The sequence below is a fragment of the Netta rufina genome, assembly GCF_964035555.1.
Source record: "Netta rufina genome assembly, chromosome: 5".
In the NCBI taxonomy this organism is placed as follows: domain Eukaryota; kingdom Metazoa; phylum Chordata; class Aves; order Anseriformes; family Anatidae; genus Netta; species Netta rufina.
The window spans coordinates 21540750-21557399 of NC_140128.1; the positions used below are offsets into that span (position 1 = coordinate 21540750).

Sequence of the window (16650 nt, forward strand, 5' to 3'; positions counted from 1 at the left end):
TAAGTTTCAGGAGATTGTGGTTAAGTTTTGTTGTTGCTGTTGTTCTTAGTGTTTTGTGTCTCCTGGGCTAGACAGAATTCTTGTATGTGTGTTTGTGGGGTGGTTGGGATGATGGGATTGTTTCTGGCAGACCCTACTATTCCAAGCATTTGCTCTGTGGCTACTTACTGATCCAGGAACTAGGATCAAGCTGACCCCTCTTGGTCCTGTCCAATGAAGTTTAGGAAAAAAGGGAGAAGGAGTGTTTAAAGATGAATGGTGCTCCAGTCTGTCTTCTCTTGATTTTCTTTAACTTCTGACATTTATAGTAGGACATAAGACTTTATGGGGCAGTGTTCCCATGCCTTTCTGTTCAGAGGGGCTTTTGTCTTGCAATACCTTATAACATTGATACAGTATCGCATATTATTAGTGTTCTATTTTGCCCAGCCCTACTGTATAGATCACATTTATCCTTTGTAATCAGCAAATATCTTTTCCAAGTTCCTTGATTATGTTTTCATGAGGTACGCTCTTTTTTTTTTTTTTTTTTGAAATAGACTACTGCTTTTTTTTTTTTCTTAGAGATTACAAGGATATCTGTTTTAAAGATGTTAGTTGTTCTCTTGGTTGTAGTAAGGATATCAAGGTTCATTGGAAATGCGGACAACGGGAATTAAACCCAAATCATCTCTTTATGTAACTAGATTTCTCAGAAGGTGTACATGGTATTTTCTAAAACAAGCCTGATATTGAAATCTGTTTTAAAAACGTTAAGGCTTTAAAGCCATATTTAATATAGGAAGTTCTGTAAATTTGGTACCTTGCATTTTAGCAGACTCCTCTGCACTTCTGAGAACTAAGTTACCATTGCAATAGCCATTTTAAGAACAGCAACAAAGGACTTGAATTTTCCTTGTGAAATAAGGACAAGTGTACTCAGTCCTGCTTTTATTGAATGGCTGTTCATCACAACTGTAAGAAAAATGAATGTGTTATGAGTGCAGATCTTCAAAGAATTGAGGTCTGTTCTTTAATCTGGGTTATAATATGATAAAGTTAGCCATTACACATTACAAATACTTAAATTTCTGTAAGCCCCAGTTTTCTACAAGTGCATGAGTTAGCCAGGTAGATGAATGTATTTATGTAATGAGGATTAAGAGTACTAAGGAACTCTGTTTCCTAGAAATATTTTTTTTTCACTTTCTCATCCACTTTAGCCTTAGGTGAGTAAATAAGCTGTTTTGACTGAAAGCTATTAAGTTTAATACAGAACTCCAGAATCCCATGCTGTTCCCTGAAATAAAAAAAATGATTCTCTGTATGAAGGTTGTATGTAATATGCAGTATAGTTCTAAATAACTTAAATTTCAATTAAAGATATTGTGATATTCAGTATGCAGTGGAGAAGGAAGATTAAGAACAAAATACTTTGTTATGAGCTTTGTTTTGAAATGTATTTGTTACATGGTATTAAAAAAAAAAAAGTGTCCAGGTTGCACATCTAGTAAAACAGATTTGTTTCTTGATCTGAATTTGGCATCATTTGCATTTTATATACATATACATACATACATACATATATATATATATATATATATATATAAAATATAAATTATATATAAATTATATATATATTATGTTATATATATATATAATATGTATGTATATGTATATAAATAAGTATGCCTATATAAATATGTATATAGGAAAAGCAAATGCCTGCATATCTGTAACTCAGAACAGTAATTGTATTGTCTTAGTATTTGTTCTGATTGGATATAATCAGATTTTGTTTGAGTAGTGGGAAATTTAGTCCAGGCTGGAGATTTGGTCCAAGAATAGTTATTAGTATATGTTACATTATGATCTGACACTTATTTTCAGTCCTGCCACGTATAAGGAAGGTACTGAGATTTTATTACATATGAGAGATTTTAATATCATCTTAGTGTTATTGAGAGATTCTGACCTACAATTGAAAACTGCTTTAAAAACATACATGGTGAACAGATAGTGCATAGTGCAGAGCATAGAATTAGTTTCCATTCATTTTTCATTTGCTAATTTTTGTTATCTAACTAAAGTCAGTTCTCTAAGCTCCCTTTATAATTACTTAAGAGGAAGAGAGAAGTTTGTGTGTTTCTCCTTGAATGGAGGTTTAGGATAAGTGCGGTGTAGTTTTTTGTGTGTTTTCTCTACTCTCTGGTTAATATAAATTATACTTAGAGCTCTAAATTACGTTTTCTTACTGGAAAACCTCTTCCAGTGACTGTAACTTTTCCAAGGTACTGAGGATTAATACTAAGCAGTTATAATTGGTTTGGCCTATTTTTTAGCCTGGTTTTAGGTGTATTTTGGGCGTATTTTCATGACATATAAACATAAAAGTTGTATGTATTGTTTCACATAGTTAACTAAATTATTGCCTCACAAATATATTTAAAGCCTTCAAATATACTACAGACTTTCAAATAATATTTTTATATAATTTCATGTTTAAAATGATGTCGTTTTTTAAGATTTGAATTAACTATTTATCTGTACGTGCCTTACTTAGCACACAGAATTATTCAAGAGTTATGTTGGGTTCTCAGTCAAGCTGTTCATCTGAGGAAGATGACTCACTGGGGGCCTGAAGCTTATTTTTATTTTGTTTAAGTGATAAATGAGCTTTTGATAGTTGTAATCTCTTCCTTGAGTACGGAGAACATTATAAGCAATGAAGCCAGTATCTTTCTTCGGGGAAAAAGAATTAAGGTATCATTGCATGAAAGGATTGCAACCAAATTTTGAAAATCAGAGGTGCTTGTTTGTATATTCAGCATTATACTCTTTTCCACCGTGGAACAAAAACTGTTACAGTGGGGGGAAAAAAATGCAGACTACTTTGCGTGCCAGAGATGGACTTGTATATGTATATTAGGTGGATCGGTAGATAAATGCATGTTTAAGGTTGAATATGTATTAACTGAATCAAAAATAGCATATTTTTCTAAAGCACAAGTAGACAAATTTTTAAACTCACATAAAATTACTCCTTTTCATTTTTAAGCTGCCAGCTAATAAAGATGCCTTCCGAAAGACATGGAACCCTAAGTATACGCTACGCAGTCATTTCGATGGAGTGCGGGCATTAGCTTTTCATCCTGTAGAGCCTGTGCTGGTTACAGCCTCTGAGGACCATACTCTAAAACTTTGGAATTTGCAGAAAACAGTTCCTGCCAAAAAGCAAGTATATGGGTTTTCATAAAGCATCAGTCATGTTTTAAAAGCCTTTGAAACTGATTAAACTCTTAAAACATCTTCAAAGTTTTTCAGTAGAGATTTCATTTAATGTAATTACTTCTCTTCTTCTTTCAGGAGTGCCTCTTTAGATGTAGAACCCATCTACACATTTAGGGCCCACATGTAAGTGTTTGACAGAATTACTGTTTGATAAATGTTATCTCCTGGATTCGTAATACTTTTCACCTTAAAGGCTACAAATGTATTATATTTTTACATCAGATAGACAAAATTATGCTCTGTAAAACCAGGCTAATACTGAGCCCGTCTCATGACTTGCAGAGTCCATGATAAACCAAAAAGGGCAGGAAGGAGCAAATGTAGTTAGTTGCAAGGGGAAGAAGACATTGTAGAAGACAATGAAATTGCCTGAGCAATGCGTATGTCTTGGAATGTATTTTTTTTTAATATGTAAAGAAGTTAGATAAAGTAGACTTCCATAGTCTAACATAGTAGTCCTCAGATACAGGTCTGAGAAATGAAAAGTACACTTGCAAACATGAGGACAAAAAAAAAATCAGCTAAACGTGGAGTTCAGCTTTGTTCCTCACTCTTTTGAGTATGTTGGTGGATCTAGTCAATAATCTGTTTACACCACCTTCAAATACGTAATTCTGGTTTCTCATCTGCACTTAAACAACCTGAGCATGGCCTGTCATGAGCCATCTAATCTGGGGGTGTTGTTTTACAAGACAGTAAAACCTTGACGTAGTGATGTGTCCAGAGTTGCTGCTTCCTTTGAGCTACAGGTTGTGCTTTTCTAGTATCACAGCAAACAGATTCCAGAAGTTAAACCAGCAGTAGTCTAATTTTGACCAAAAAGTGCTCCTAGAATTATCTTTATGAACCAGTTTACTGGAACGTAGGTTTCTGTCTGAGAAAGTGAATGGTTTTGATGGCAGGGGGCTGGAACCACCTCTGTCAGCACAAGTAGTTGCTAGATTGGCATGGATGCTCTGTAAAAACTCATGCTTCACAGATGTAGTTTCTGTTGAAATAAGACTGCGTTCCTCGAATTGGTTAAGTTTTTGATAGTTTAGTTCATTTGTTATATATACTTCAATATTTTAATACAGGTTTGTATAATTTGTTCAGACATATATGTTCCAACAACTGTTTCTTTGGAATTAACATTTTTTTTCTGTAACTAGTTAGTCCAATCTACTGTGGGGCTTTTTGTTTGTTTTGTTCTATTCTTAAATAGCAAAATTTTAACCTTTATACTGTTGGCAGCATCAGTAAACTTTTTGTTCTGTCTCCCAATAGTGGACCTGTATTGTCATTGGCAATTAGTTCTAATGGAGAACAGTGTTTCAGTGGTGGTATTGATGCAACCATCCAGTGGTGGAACATGCCTAGCCCTAATGTTGACCCATATGATACCTATGGTAAGTACCTTTTAAAAGGTAAACAACTGATAACCATTGTCTTGAACATTAATTTTCTGCCTAACAATAATCTGTTTTCTAAAGCTTTTGTGAAATGTGAATGCCATTTATTAACTAAACTTTGTTTTTCAGCTTTTTTTTGTGTGTGGTAAATGCTTGTTATTTCACTTGCATTGGTGACATACTTTGTAGAATGGTAGCAGAAAGACTGCCATTTTCTGAGGTCTAAATAATAAAGAAGAAATCAGTTACATCTGTTATTTTTTAAGGAGCGTGCTTTACTACTTTGCAGCAAAATTCCAGACTTTGGAATGATTTTTTATTCTGATAGGAAATTCTCAGAAAACTAAGAGTAGTTATAATTGTTGAAAAAATATGGTTGTGTTTCTTTATTCCACATCAGAAGTAATCTTGTTTTGACATTCGGGTACCTTGAGGGTTTTAAAGCATTCCCCTGTGTCAGCAGAGTACACTTTTTTTTTTTTTTTTTTTTTTTAATATTACAGCAAAGTCATCAGTGTTTAAAGAACTCAGGAAGGTGGGAAGTTGATTTTGTTGGGTGCTTTTGCATCTTATACAGAAAAAAAGGCTGCAACCGAGCATCCTTAAGATGGTAAATGAAAGAAGTCAGCCCCTCTGAGAGGTTGTGGTAACGTGTGCATCATTTTGGAAAAATAGATAGTTTGCAAAAGTTGTGAAAAATGATCTACTGTTTAATATTCTAGCTGCTATTTTAAGAATAAATTTAAGAACAAAATAAAACCTATTTTGATTCTGTTTTTTTATTCCCTTCTCTTGATAAATAATAATGGTCATTCTTACTTTGCTTCTTATAGCCACCCTAGGGAAGGACTGTTTCTTTTTTACTTTAAGTGATTTAATTTCAGTTACAGGTTGTATATATGTAATTTCAACAAATGACTGAAGGAGTTGATAGGCTACAAATATGATTTGCTGATAGCAAGCTATTTAAATGTTAAAATCTCAGTTTATTAGCTAGCTGCATGAATACGTTCAAAATTTCTCAAACTATTCTGCTGAATAGTGGGGCAATGTTATTAATTGCACTGATTATTGAATGCACTGTAGTGGACCATTTCGTTTGTGAATCTAATCTATTTGCATTCTAGAAAACTACTTGAATAAAACAAGTGCAAAAGCGCCTGTCTTGAATTTAGTTTTTTATATGCATTCCAGTTTGTTCAGAATTCATGCCTGCACTGAATGTTTGGCACTTATTTAGATTTTCCTCTTACTGATACTTACAGAATAGGTATATGATTACAACCAGCAGATCTATTAGATCACAGATTTACAGAATGATAAGTTAATTAATCTTTTACTATATGGGATATTTGTGGAATTTGATTTACTTTGAGGTACAAGAAATATTTAATTCCTAAACTTTTGTTTTTCCAGAGCCAAACGTTCTAGCTGGCACATTACTTGCTCACACAGATGCAGTCTGGGGTCTCGCTTACAGTGGTGTAAAGAATCACTTACTATCTTGTTCAGCAGATGGCACTATTAGATTATGGAACCCACCAGAAAAAATTCCCTGTATTTGCACTTACAATGGAGAGAAAGGTAAGGTTTGTTTTTTTTTTTTTTTCAGTGAAATTTTGGTTTTGATAATCTGTCATGAGACAGTTTATGGTATGTCTAGGCTTGTCTCTATTTTTCAACACTAGATAACAGGACTAATGGGAAAAGATCTTTTCATAAGATAATCTTGGTGGTGCAGCACTACTGTAAAGGGAATGTTTTCTTCGTTATTCTATGAGTATAGAACAAACTTAAAAATTCTTCAGAGTTTAAACATTAAGTGTTTCTTTCTAAAGACAATTCTTTCACTTTCTAGAGCATGGAATACCTACGTCAGTTGACTTTATAGGTTGTGATCCTGCACATATGGTGGCATCTTTTAACACTGGCAGCACAGTCATATATGATTTAGAAACATCCCAGTCAGTGGTAATGCTTTCATCGCAAATAGAATCTGGTAAGTAAACCTCTTTTCTATTAAATATCCATCTTGAATGAGGTACCTTTATCCAAGTTTTACTATATGTCAAATCAAAGCTTATGCACCTTACCTGCATTATGTCATTTGATGTCTTAAGTTGGCTAGATATGTAAAAATGTTTGGAACTAACGCAGTTGAAATGGTTGCTGATTGTGGGTTAGGAGGATTTGAAAGTGGTTAGAGATAGCAAAAGCAATGTTTTTTGATCCTTAAGTTAGGCTTTCTCTGGATTTAGTTGTCTGAATTGTCTAGTAAAATTGTTTAGTTTCCATCGTACAGCTTTGATATGGAAGATTGTAAGGAAGAAGTGAATTAAGCAGAAGATTAGTTCAGTGTAGAGTCTGTACAGGTTGTACTTAAACCCTCTCTCCTGTGGAACATTAAATATTAGAAATTCTGTTGCTGCAAATAACGTGCTACAAAGACATAGCTCGTCATTGAGAATCGTATATAGCTGTTGACAGTCTAACTAGAGGGTCTTTATTCCAGACTTAATTTTCTTCAACCTATGAGAGTGTTTTGTAAAGAAAACCTCCAGTTTTCTGGTCATTCTTGTCTTTGAAGTGAGATCTAAAAGAATATTGCAAGGGGAGTATGTGCTTCTCCTATCCAATTAGTCCAGTTCAGTTACTTAATACTGTAAGTGTAATTACTAACTTATATAAAGACTTCGACAGAGGTTACAGAACTGTGCAGAAGCTATATAGTAGATAGCTTGTGCAAAACTGACACTGAGAGTGAGAAACAACATTAAAACTTGGAGAAATTCTTTTCCTAGCTTGAAGAGAAACTCTTAAATATAATTAAAAAAAAAAAAAAAAAGAGTCCTTAAACAGTCCTTAAAGCACTGGCATATCAAAATACAGAAAGTGCTTTCTAAAAAGTATTCTAAATTCTTAAAGAGATTCTGAACTGTTCAGTGTTTCTTTAATCTCAAATATGTAAAGATATCTGACAATCTGGTAGGTTAGGCTGACTTCGGTTATTTGGATTCTTTCTTTTTGTTTTCAAGGTAAATCTTTTTTGATGTGGAGCTATGATAGGTGTCTACTAAAAATACATTATAATTTGTTTGCTTCTGCTTAGTTAGCGTTGCCCTGGTGTGCTTTCCTCAGTTTGTTTGCCATCTCTCTCAAGGATCTTTCATGTGTATGAACCAGTTGTACAACTTTAACCTTAAAAAACATTGGCTTAGTATATACTTGGCTTAGTCAATCTCTTGTAAAGCAAGAAGCTGTTATTCATTGATATTTATTGATGTTGTTCCAAATGTGTTATTTATATAATATTAGCTAATACAGTGTGCTAAAGTGTAATGCTAAAATACTCTCATTTTAGCTTTTTTTTTCTTTAAGACAGATGGATATGCTTGTGCTTGTTTTTGTTTCCAGGTGTACAATCAAGTAATCATATTAACAAGGTTGTAAGTCATCCCACACTTCCTGTAACTATTACAGCTCATGAAGATAGACACATCAAATTTTATGACAACAAAACGGGTAAGTGTAAAGAGAACCTCTGGGACATTTACTGGACTAAAATTTAAAATTTAGGTTATTGCCCAGTTTTGATCATCTTTGTCATTGCTACCAATGAAGATGTTAGATAAAAGGTGTGCTTATAGTGTGAGTGCCTTTGAGAGATGTGTGTCGCTTACCCATATGCTTATGTAGTCTGTAGTTGAAACTTGATAATTTATAATAGAATTGTAGCATTCAGATATTGGAATATAAATAAGCATGTTATTCCATATTGCATTTAATGGGAATATTATTCTTAAAAGAAGCGGTACTTCACAGGAAATTCACTTGTTTGTTTTGCTTTTAGGTAAAATGATCCATTCTATGGTTGCTCACTTGGATGCTGTCACAAGTCTAGCTGTAGATCCTAATGGAATCTATTTAATGTCTGGAAGTAAGGGTCTTTTAATACTCTATGTTCTATGGATTTTTCATTTATGCTCTGGATTTTTTATTTGTGATGCATTTAAGTGTCTGACAAAAATGTAACATTGTCTTTTTTTCCTTTTTTCTTTTTTTTTTCCCAAATAGGCCATGATTGTTCCATTAGATTATGGAATTTGGACAGCAAGACATGTGTGCAAGAAATAACAGCTCATAGGAAAAAGCTGGATGAATCAATTTATGATGTAGCATTTCATCCATCAAAAGCATATATTGCCAGTGCAGGAGCTGATGCCCTTGCCAAAGTATTTGTGTGACACAGCAGAACAAACCTGCATCATAACAGCAGGTCTGTTTGGACAAAAAAGAGGGAATGCATCACTGCCATCAATAAGGTTACCAATAAGACACTACATCTGATCTGCCTGGGTGAAGGCTCTTAAGTGGGGCAGGTATAAGTTGGTGAAAAGTCACCACATCTTGAACAATGTCAGGCTCATTCATTTAACTGTAATTACTGTATTGGGGGGGGCGGGGAGAAGTAAAAAAAAAAAAAAAAAAAAAAAGAATAAAAAGAAAACCAGTATTTGTAGCCTTGACTGGATATGATCTGAGCGTATGTCTGTTCTTTAGGTGTCTTTAAGCAAACGTGGAGTCTGATCTTAAAAAAGACTTTTATTTTGGACTCTGTGTGCTGCCTTAGGGTTAGGAATGTGGTGCTCTTGTGGGGGGAAGTGAGCTCCAAGAGTAGCTTTCTTTTCATCTCTTAGTAATCTTCTGTTTATCAGTTGAATGCCACAGATTCCCCTTCTAAACTTTTATTTTGCTTTAAAGAAAAGGAAATTTAACTTAAAATATTTTAGCATTAGTTGCACAAAATGTTTGGATAAAATTCTAGTTTTTATAAGTCTTTTTATATATTTAGCCTGTCACAACAGTGCTCAAGATTGTATTGATAATGTTTTTCTGCATTATAGAACCCTAAAACACAGAGATCTCACTGACCCGCTGCTGTGTAACCACACTCTTCCCTTCTTTTGCCTAATACAGCTCAGCTAAGTCCTTGCATAAGGATGCTAATTCTTCATCATCGCATAACTGTCTTCATAAATAAAGGACTGTAAAATGTGTTTAAATGAAACACAGAGGGGTTAACACCCCCCAATGAACTCTTAAAAAAAAAAAATTAATCTTGGCATCCTATCACTATGTGATATTTTGTACATCTTACTGTATTTACGAGTTTATTTATCAAGGATTACCCATCTTGCTAATGGCCTATTGTTATTTATTTCACTTTTTGTTGGTCTTTATAGCCTTTTATGTAGTGTGTTAAAGGGCCCTGTATATCTATTATGGCACTCTTTGAACAGTCTAAAATAGATGAGAAAATGGGACATTTCATAATTCTAAAGTTGCAAACAAAGATATTTTTTTTCCTCTGGTTAAGTACCTGGAGTGGAGTTGATTCCAAAAAAACAATCTTGTTTCAGAACTTTTGGAGTGAAAGATATTTTTATTTGCGTTTCGAATAGAATACGAAAGTAGTTGATTCAAGATTCATAAATCTGCTGTGTTTTGACTAGTTATTCCCTGCTTTTATTTTCTTTTCAGACGTGCTTCAGTTTATGGTGTAACTAAAGATTTTGTTTGTGTAATGCATGATTAATACAATAAAGTATTTTTTCTAGTCTTCCACAGAACTTTTCTGATCAGTTTGCGAGTTTTGATGAGTTTTGTAAGGTTTCTGTTTTACAAACTATGAATCAGCAAATTTTTAAGATTGTACCACATAGCAGAAGTACAGCTGTTGAAAAATAATGTATATAAAATGCATATAATAAATATTAAATGGTGTACCTGTATGTTACTGTTGGCTACATTATTTTGTGTTGCACAGTTTGAAAGTGTCATTCTACAAGTTACTAAATTAGGTCTAAATTTTTGCAAAATGATCATTTGTTTATTATGCTTATAAGCTGCTCTGCTTTTCAAAAGTTGTAATAGTTGTCTCGATGTCAACATCTGTTTCAAGCAGCAGCACCCACATATAAGAACATGTTTCCACAGTATTTTTAAAGCTTTTTTACAAGAACAAATTGAAAAATTACTAATGTATTTTTAGAGCCCTTAGTCAAAAGCAGTATGCTTATTTTATATCTCTGTATATGAAGTGATCTTAAGTGATTTAGGAGCCAGGAAAGCACTCTGGTTTTATTTCCAACTGCAGTGGCACCACTGTGTTGAATGTAAAAGCAAAACCCTCGCTGTTTTTTTCAATGCTTACAATTTGTCCCTATGTCAAATGTTATCTATTATCCTTCGTCCACTTCTTTCCAAGTCGTCCAATAAAGATGATGTGCAAAAGGGCAGTTGTCTTTGTAAAAGGCTGAGCAACAGGTCAGTGTTTAGCAACTCTGCAATGAGTCACTTCCCTGGAAGCAGAAAGAGAATACCCCAATATGAATCTTAGATTTTCAAGCAAAAATAGTACATTTAGGTATAAATTACATTTAGCTGGAACATGTTCCTATAAGTGGTTCTTACTGTATTGTTCCATGTAAGTTTCAAGTTCAGAAGTATCTCATGCCATCTCATGTCAAGCAAATTAGATTTAAAAAGGAAAAAAAGGTGCCCATGGTAGCCAGAATACTATAGTTATATTCCAAAATTAATTTTGTTTTAGTAGTAATGTTATATTGTTTAAAATGTGCTACAGTAAATACTAATTGTATAGGAATTGGATAATACTGTCCTTTATCATGAAGATTTGAGGTGAGGCCTTTCAATAACTGCTTGTAGGACACTAAGACTTTACTTTTGAAAGTGACATTCAGCTGATTTGCACTTTTTTTCCCTTACAGTCTAAAGCATTCAACTAATCAACAGACAAGAGAGTATTTGAATTTTATTGGAAGTAATTTCATAATCGCCTTTTCTGAAGCCAAACATTGTTTCTGGCAGCTTTTCCAGACTGCTGCATTTTAATGCTTAAATGAAATGTGATTGTTTAATAAACATTGCCATGCATAACATTTACTTTTTTGAGTTGTATTAAAATTGAAATGGTAAAAACAAATATTTGCTTATTTTCCTTAATTGAAACCTTAATCATCTTAGCTCACTAATGCACAGTGTATCAAATGCTGTAGAGTGTCTTCATTTATTGAATATTGGCAATAATCTCTAATGTAGTCTAGGTTTATTTACTGTGAGGTATAACAGTATAAAACCTCTATTTGTTGGTTTTTGTTGTTTTTTAGAACAGAAGAGCTGTAGTGCTGGTGATGGAAAAACTGATAGTGCTGAAATAAATATTTCCATTTAGGAAAAACACCTCTCCTTCTCTTTTGCAAGTGAGACCCAAAGGATTCACACACAAAAACTTGTTTGAAAGATATCTGAGCATGTTTAACAATATATTTAACATTTTGGGGTATGGTTGATATAACAGTCTTCCTCTCTTCATCTTGCGGAAAAATATTCTAGGAACTGTTTTAAGCAGTAAGTTTCCTGCAGTCCAGCATCTTGGCTATATAAAGTAAGCATGAAATACATATGAAAAAGTGCAAGGTGCAAGGAGTCCTGGTCAAGAATCTTACCTAACTTAGAAATCTTAAGAAAAGTATTTATTTTACCAGGACATAATTGATAGAAGGGTTTTTCTTTGTTTTGTTTTTTCTTCTAGTGGTCCTCTGCAGGCTTGAGGACACATTGTCACAGACTTCATCTCTCTCCCATCACATGTTAATTATTTGAAAACTGATAGCCATCTGTCCTGGCGTGTTCTTATGTGCTTCTCTAGCACTTCTACTCTCAACTCAGTGGAAAGCTTCTTGGTCTCACAGTGCTGATAACTACTCTTCTACCACTTTCAATAAAAGGTGTCTCAGACAAATGCTTCCCACATGCACAATTGCTGTTTTTGTAGGGAGATTAAATACTTTAGCCTGCCTAAATCCTGCTAGGAAAATGACTTAAAACCTCCCAGTTAAGATGTATAATATGAAAACACAGCTGACTTTTACCTTTTAATTGTCTGCTTTAGTTTAATCGTAATCTTTGTATTTATGTGCTTTTTTAATTAACTTTTAAAACAAAACTAGAACATCCTGCAGTTGTTTTCAAATGTTACAACTGAGGTGAGCATGAATGACCCAGAAGGTCACACCTCCTGTTCCAGCTGATGTAGTCTAGTTTGCCTGAAGCAGTGCCCCCTGCCCCTGTCTGGGAGCAGTGCTCGGGCATTTGATCTGGTATAAAATTCTTGTTTTGTACGTAGTGTGCTGCAACAGCCACCTCAGTGCTCATTGGAGTACAATCTTCAGCTCCTGCTCTTGCCCTACAGTTGTCGGAGAGGGTTGGAGTAGGGTTTACAACTCCCCTTCTCAGACACTTGTGCATGACGAAATAGGCGAGCACGTTACAGCAGTGGCCTGGCAGCTGCGAGCCCCAGGCCGGGCCCAGGACGCGGGGCAGCGCGGCCACGTGCCCCAGCCCGGCGGCACTGCAGAGGGAAGCGCAGCCCACGTGTAAGGGCGACACCGGCCGTGCCCGGGGGCCGTCCTCAAGGGGACAGCCGCACCCGTTAGGGCGGAGGCAGCCCGGAGGCGGCTCTAACGACTCCCGAGCGAGGACCGCGACGCGGGGGACCAGCGGCGAGCTGTGAGTAGGCTCGGCGGGAGGGCCGCTGCTCTCCCTGCCCGTGGCCGTCGCGGGGCGGCTGAGGGCGCGGAGAAGGGCTGGTGGCGCTGCTCGGCGCTGGTCCCGGACCCCCTAACGCCGTGTTTGTGCCCCTGGAGGGCAGGTGGGGACGGTAACGTTCGTGTGGATGTACCAGGGACCCCATATTGCGCCTGGGAGCTGAGGGGACGTTGTTGATGGCTGGCCCAGGCGGCCATTTTCTCTCACGGATGGTGGCTGGCCAAGGCGGCCATATGCCATGGGCAGCTTTCTGATATGGCTGGCCTGTTTTCTTCTTGTTTTAAAGCTTTTTTTTTTTTTTTTTTTTTTTTTTTTTTCCCTACGTTCATGTAACTGTCTTTCCTCCAGTTTTTATTTTGTACCTCAAAATGGGTGGATTTGCTGGTGTCCAGTGCTTTTTAGTGAAAGCATAGTTGTGTTTTGCTTTTCCCTCTTTCCAAAGAGAACGGTTTTCTGAGGAAAAAGCTTCTCACTTGACTAGGGACATCTTGTATCTATGCTTACATTGAAGTGGGAATAAAAAGCTCTTGCGTCTTACAGAAGTCGTGTCTTGCCTCCCTGAAATCTCAGCAGGGAGCAAACAAAAACCCGTCCCACCCTGTTGGGAAATACGTGTGGTGTGGCAGCAGGGGGCCGTGGCTGCCAGCCCTGGCACAGGCTGTGGGTCAGCTGGGGTGAGCATCGGGCCCCTGTGAGAAGCAGCAGTGGGTTGCTGCGATCGCTGTCGGCAGGAGCTCAAATGTTGGTGCAGGTGTTAAGAGCGCAGTCAGCTCCCCGCAGAAGTCCCAGCACGCTGAGGTCTGTGTTGTCACTCAGCTTCGTGCGCCTCGTGCTCTTGTTGGAGTGGTCTGGAGCCAAAGGTTTCTCCTGGATTGTCTTACCTGGAGTTTTTTTGTGTTACTAGGAAATAACATCCTGTCTTATTTGACAGGAAATCCTGTCAAATATTTTTCAATACCACTTCATTACTGGGGTAATTGTTTTTGAGACAGGAGGTGGATTTTATCTTCTTGATTTAGCACTTTGACTATTTTGCCATTGATAAGCAGGTGACTGATTCTGCCAGCCTGAATAAATGTAGTTTTCTAGTAAGATGCTTTGGCTGACAGTAGCTTCACGGAAGAATTTCTAGGCCAGAAGTAGTTTCTGCGATCTCAGTTATCTACCAAATATCTGATTGTTCCGATGGTTTGTATGCACTCCATTCTCTCTGAGCTTTTTTTTTTCCTTTTTTTTTTTTCCAGTTATTCTTGCTCAAAGAGGCAATTGGTTGTTTTATTTTAATTGTGTTTGTAGTTCTGGTCAGCATTTAGATTTGAGTAAATCAGTTCACCGGGAAGTGAAGACTTTGTTGATGTATTTGTTAGCAAAGTACTGCGCCAGGGAGTTCAGCTTTGTTTCTAGACCTGCTCCCCGTGCCAATCAAAATGCATAGCTCAACATGACAAAGTCCTGTGCTTCATTGCATCTAGAATATTTAATAGCAGAAGGCTATTGGCTCCATTTGATACTTTTCTGAACAAGTAGTATGCTGTTAAGCTACCTAAGAGCAAATATCAGGGAATTCCTGTAATTATTTATAGCAAATATGGTGTTCATTTAAAAAAACAAACAAACAAACAAACAAAAAAAACCTATTTCATGGTATAGTTTATTTGATTGGAAACTTACCAATAATTTAAAAGTAGTGACGAATTAGTATTAAAGTATTTATTTTTTCTCATTTTTACTTTCCTAAACTTTGCTAGTCTTTGCTCAGTCTTTCGACTGGATCTTGTCTTTCTTTTTTTACTTGTATTCTTTGGCAGAGAATTATTTATCATAGTTGTAATCTGATCACATACACCAGGGCAGAAAAATAGTCCTTATCCCTGTGCTTACGTTCTACCATATTCTGATTGCTGTTAAGTCGTACAGGCCGTATCTGACCTCAGTGGAAGCTGGAAAAGTTTTGTTAGCATTTGCTAGTGAAAACAACTGTGCAGAATTCTCATGCCTGCGTCCTAGGAATTGGCCCAGTATGAAGTTCAGCTCCAAGTTCACTGATACCCTGAGGCTGAGGCAGGAGTAGAGCCGACAGTGCCTGGCTTCCAGGAGAGTGCCCTCGGAGGAAGGTTAGGCCTGCTCGGGTGCTGCCTGCTGTTGGCTTGCAGTGAACCGACTGGCAAAAGCCTTACTGTGTCGATGTTCCCTGTCCAGGGATGGCTAGAGCTCAGCTGCCCCTGCTAGTGTTTTTTCTAGTCCTAGAAAAATAGGAAGGACACTGCAATGGAGACAGAAGAATGTAAATAAATTTTAGAGTAATAAAGGAATAAATACCTTTTAGGTAATGAAGGTGACTTATGATCAAGGATACTTGGCTAACCAAGTTTGATTGTTTGAAAGGAAAAGAAATTTTGATCCTAATGAGATTAAATTTAAATGGGCAGTTTGCTTCAAAGCAGAGATTAAACTTCTGGATTTTATCATAGACTGCAAATTTTCAGGACCTATTCTTCCTCCAGCTGAAGCCAAAGAGAGTAAAAGAATGTGTGCTCCAGTTGACAGACACACATAACTGGAAAATACTCTTAAATTACAAACTCTTCAGTTGAAGTTTCTGTATACTTGGTGTCTATATTTGGCTGACAGTTGATCACAAGCTTTTCAGGCACATTCTGGTTGTTTCTCAAGAAAATCATTTATGTTTCCTGTCCTAGATCCAAACCAAAGTCACTCAGTAAGATTTTCTTTGGATTGCTGTCATTAGGCTGGGGATCTAAGCCTTTAGCTTCCAGACAGTTTGTTAAAGACACAAGTTGATCTTCTTTGACAGTGTGCTCAGGCCTCCTATGGTACTTGCGTGCGACAGAGAAATTTTCTGTGATTTTTGTGGCTTTACTGCTTTCTGGAGCTAACTTACCCGTAAGCCCAATGAAAGGAAGGAAAGTACTGTGAAAACCAGAATCTCTGCATTTAAAGCAGTGACTTTGATGGAGCTCGGTAGCAACATTGAGAGTTGCCCCATTAAAAAGGTGGCCTAAAATCAAGGCATAAAAAGTTGTCAGCACTTCTGTTCTACAGAACAGAGGAGATGAAAATAGAATATTTGTATTGTATGGGGCCATACTTCCTAGAAGAGAAGATAGATGTGGCAACACTAATATGGGAGCTTACTCTTACGGGAGAAAATACTGTTCTGATGAAACTGTTCTACTTCATAATTGCAAAACCAAACAACAACCCCCCACCTCCCAGTCGCTTCAGAAGTTGTAGAGAAATATAGTTGTTGGCTTTTGATGTAAATGGCTTTTAGCTGGTGCTCTTGTAGCTTTTCTTTCTTGGCATTGATTTTGAAAGTCAAAGTAAATTCCTTCAA

General features: G+C 36.4%; 1 protein-coding gene across 3 annotated transcripts in view; it reads left to right on the top strand.

Annotated features, from left to right (window-relative positions):
• The window catches only part of STRN3 (striatin 3), a 59999-nt gene extending 49546 nt beyond the window's left edge, over positions 1-10453 (top strand). For all 3 annotated transcript variants that reach the window (XM_084288072.1, XM_084288074.1, XM_084288073.1), the window contains 8 exons: positions 3038-3213; positions 3346-3393; positions 4537-4658; positions 6078-6245; positions 6520-6660; positions 8076-8183; positions 8512-8598; positions 8736-10453. In XM_084288072.1, coding sequence (XP_084144198.1) covers positions 3038-3213; positions 3346-3393; positions 4537-4658; positions 6078-6245; positions 6520-6660; positions 8076-8183; positions 8512-8598; positions 8736-8905 — 1020 coding nt within the window. In that variant the 3' untranslated portion in view covers positions 8906-10453. The remainder of the gene's footprint in view (positions 1-3037; positions 3214-3345; positions 3394-4536; positions 4659-6077; positions 6246-6519; positions 6661-8075; positions 8184-8511; positions 8599-8735) is intronic.
• Positions 10454-16650: the final 6197 nt, after the last annotated feature.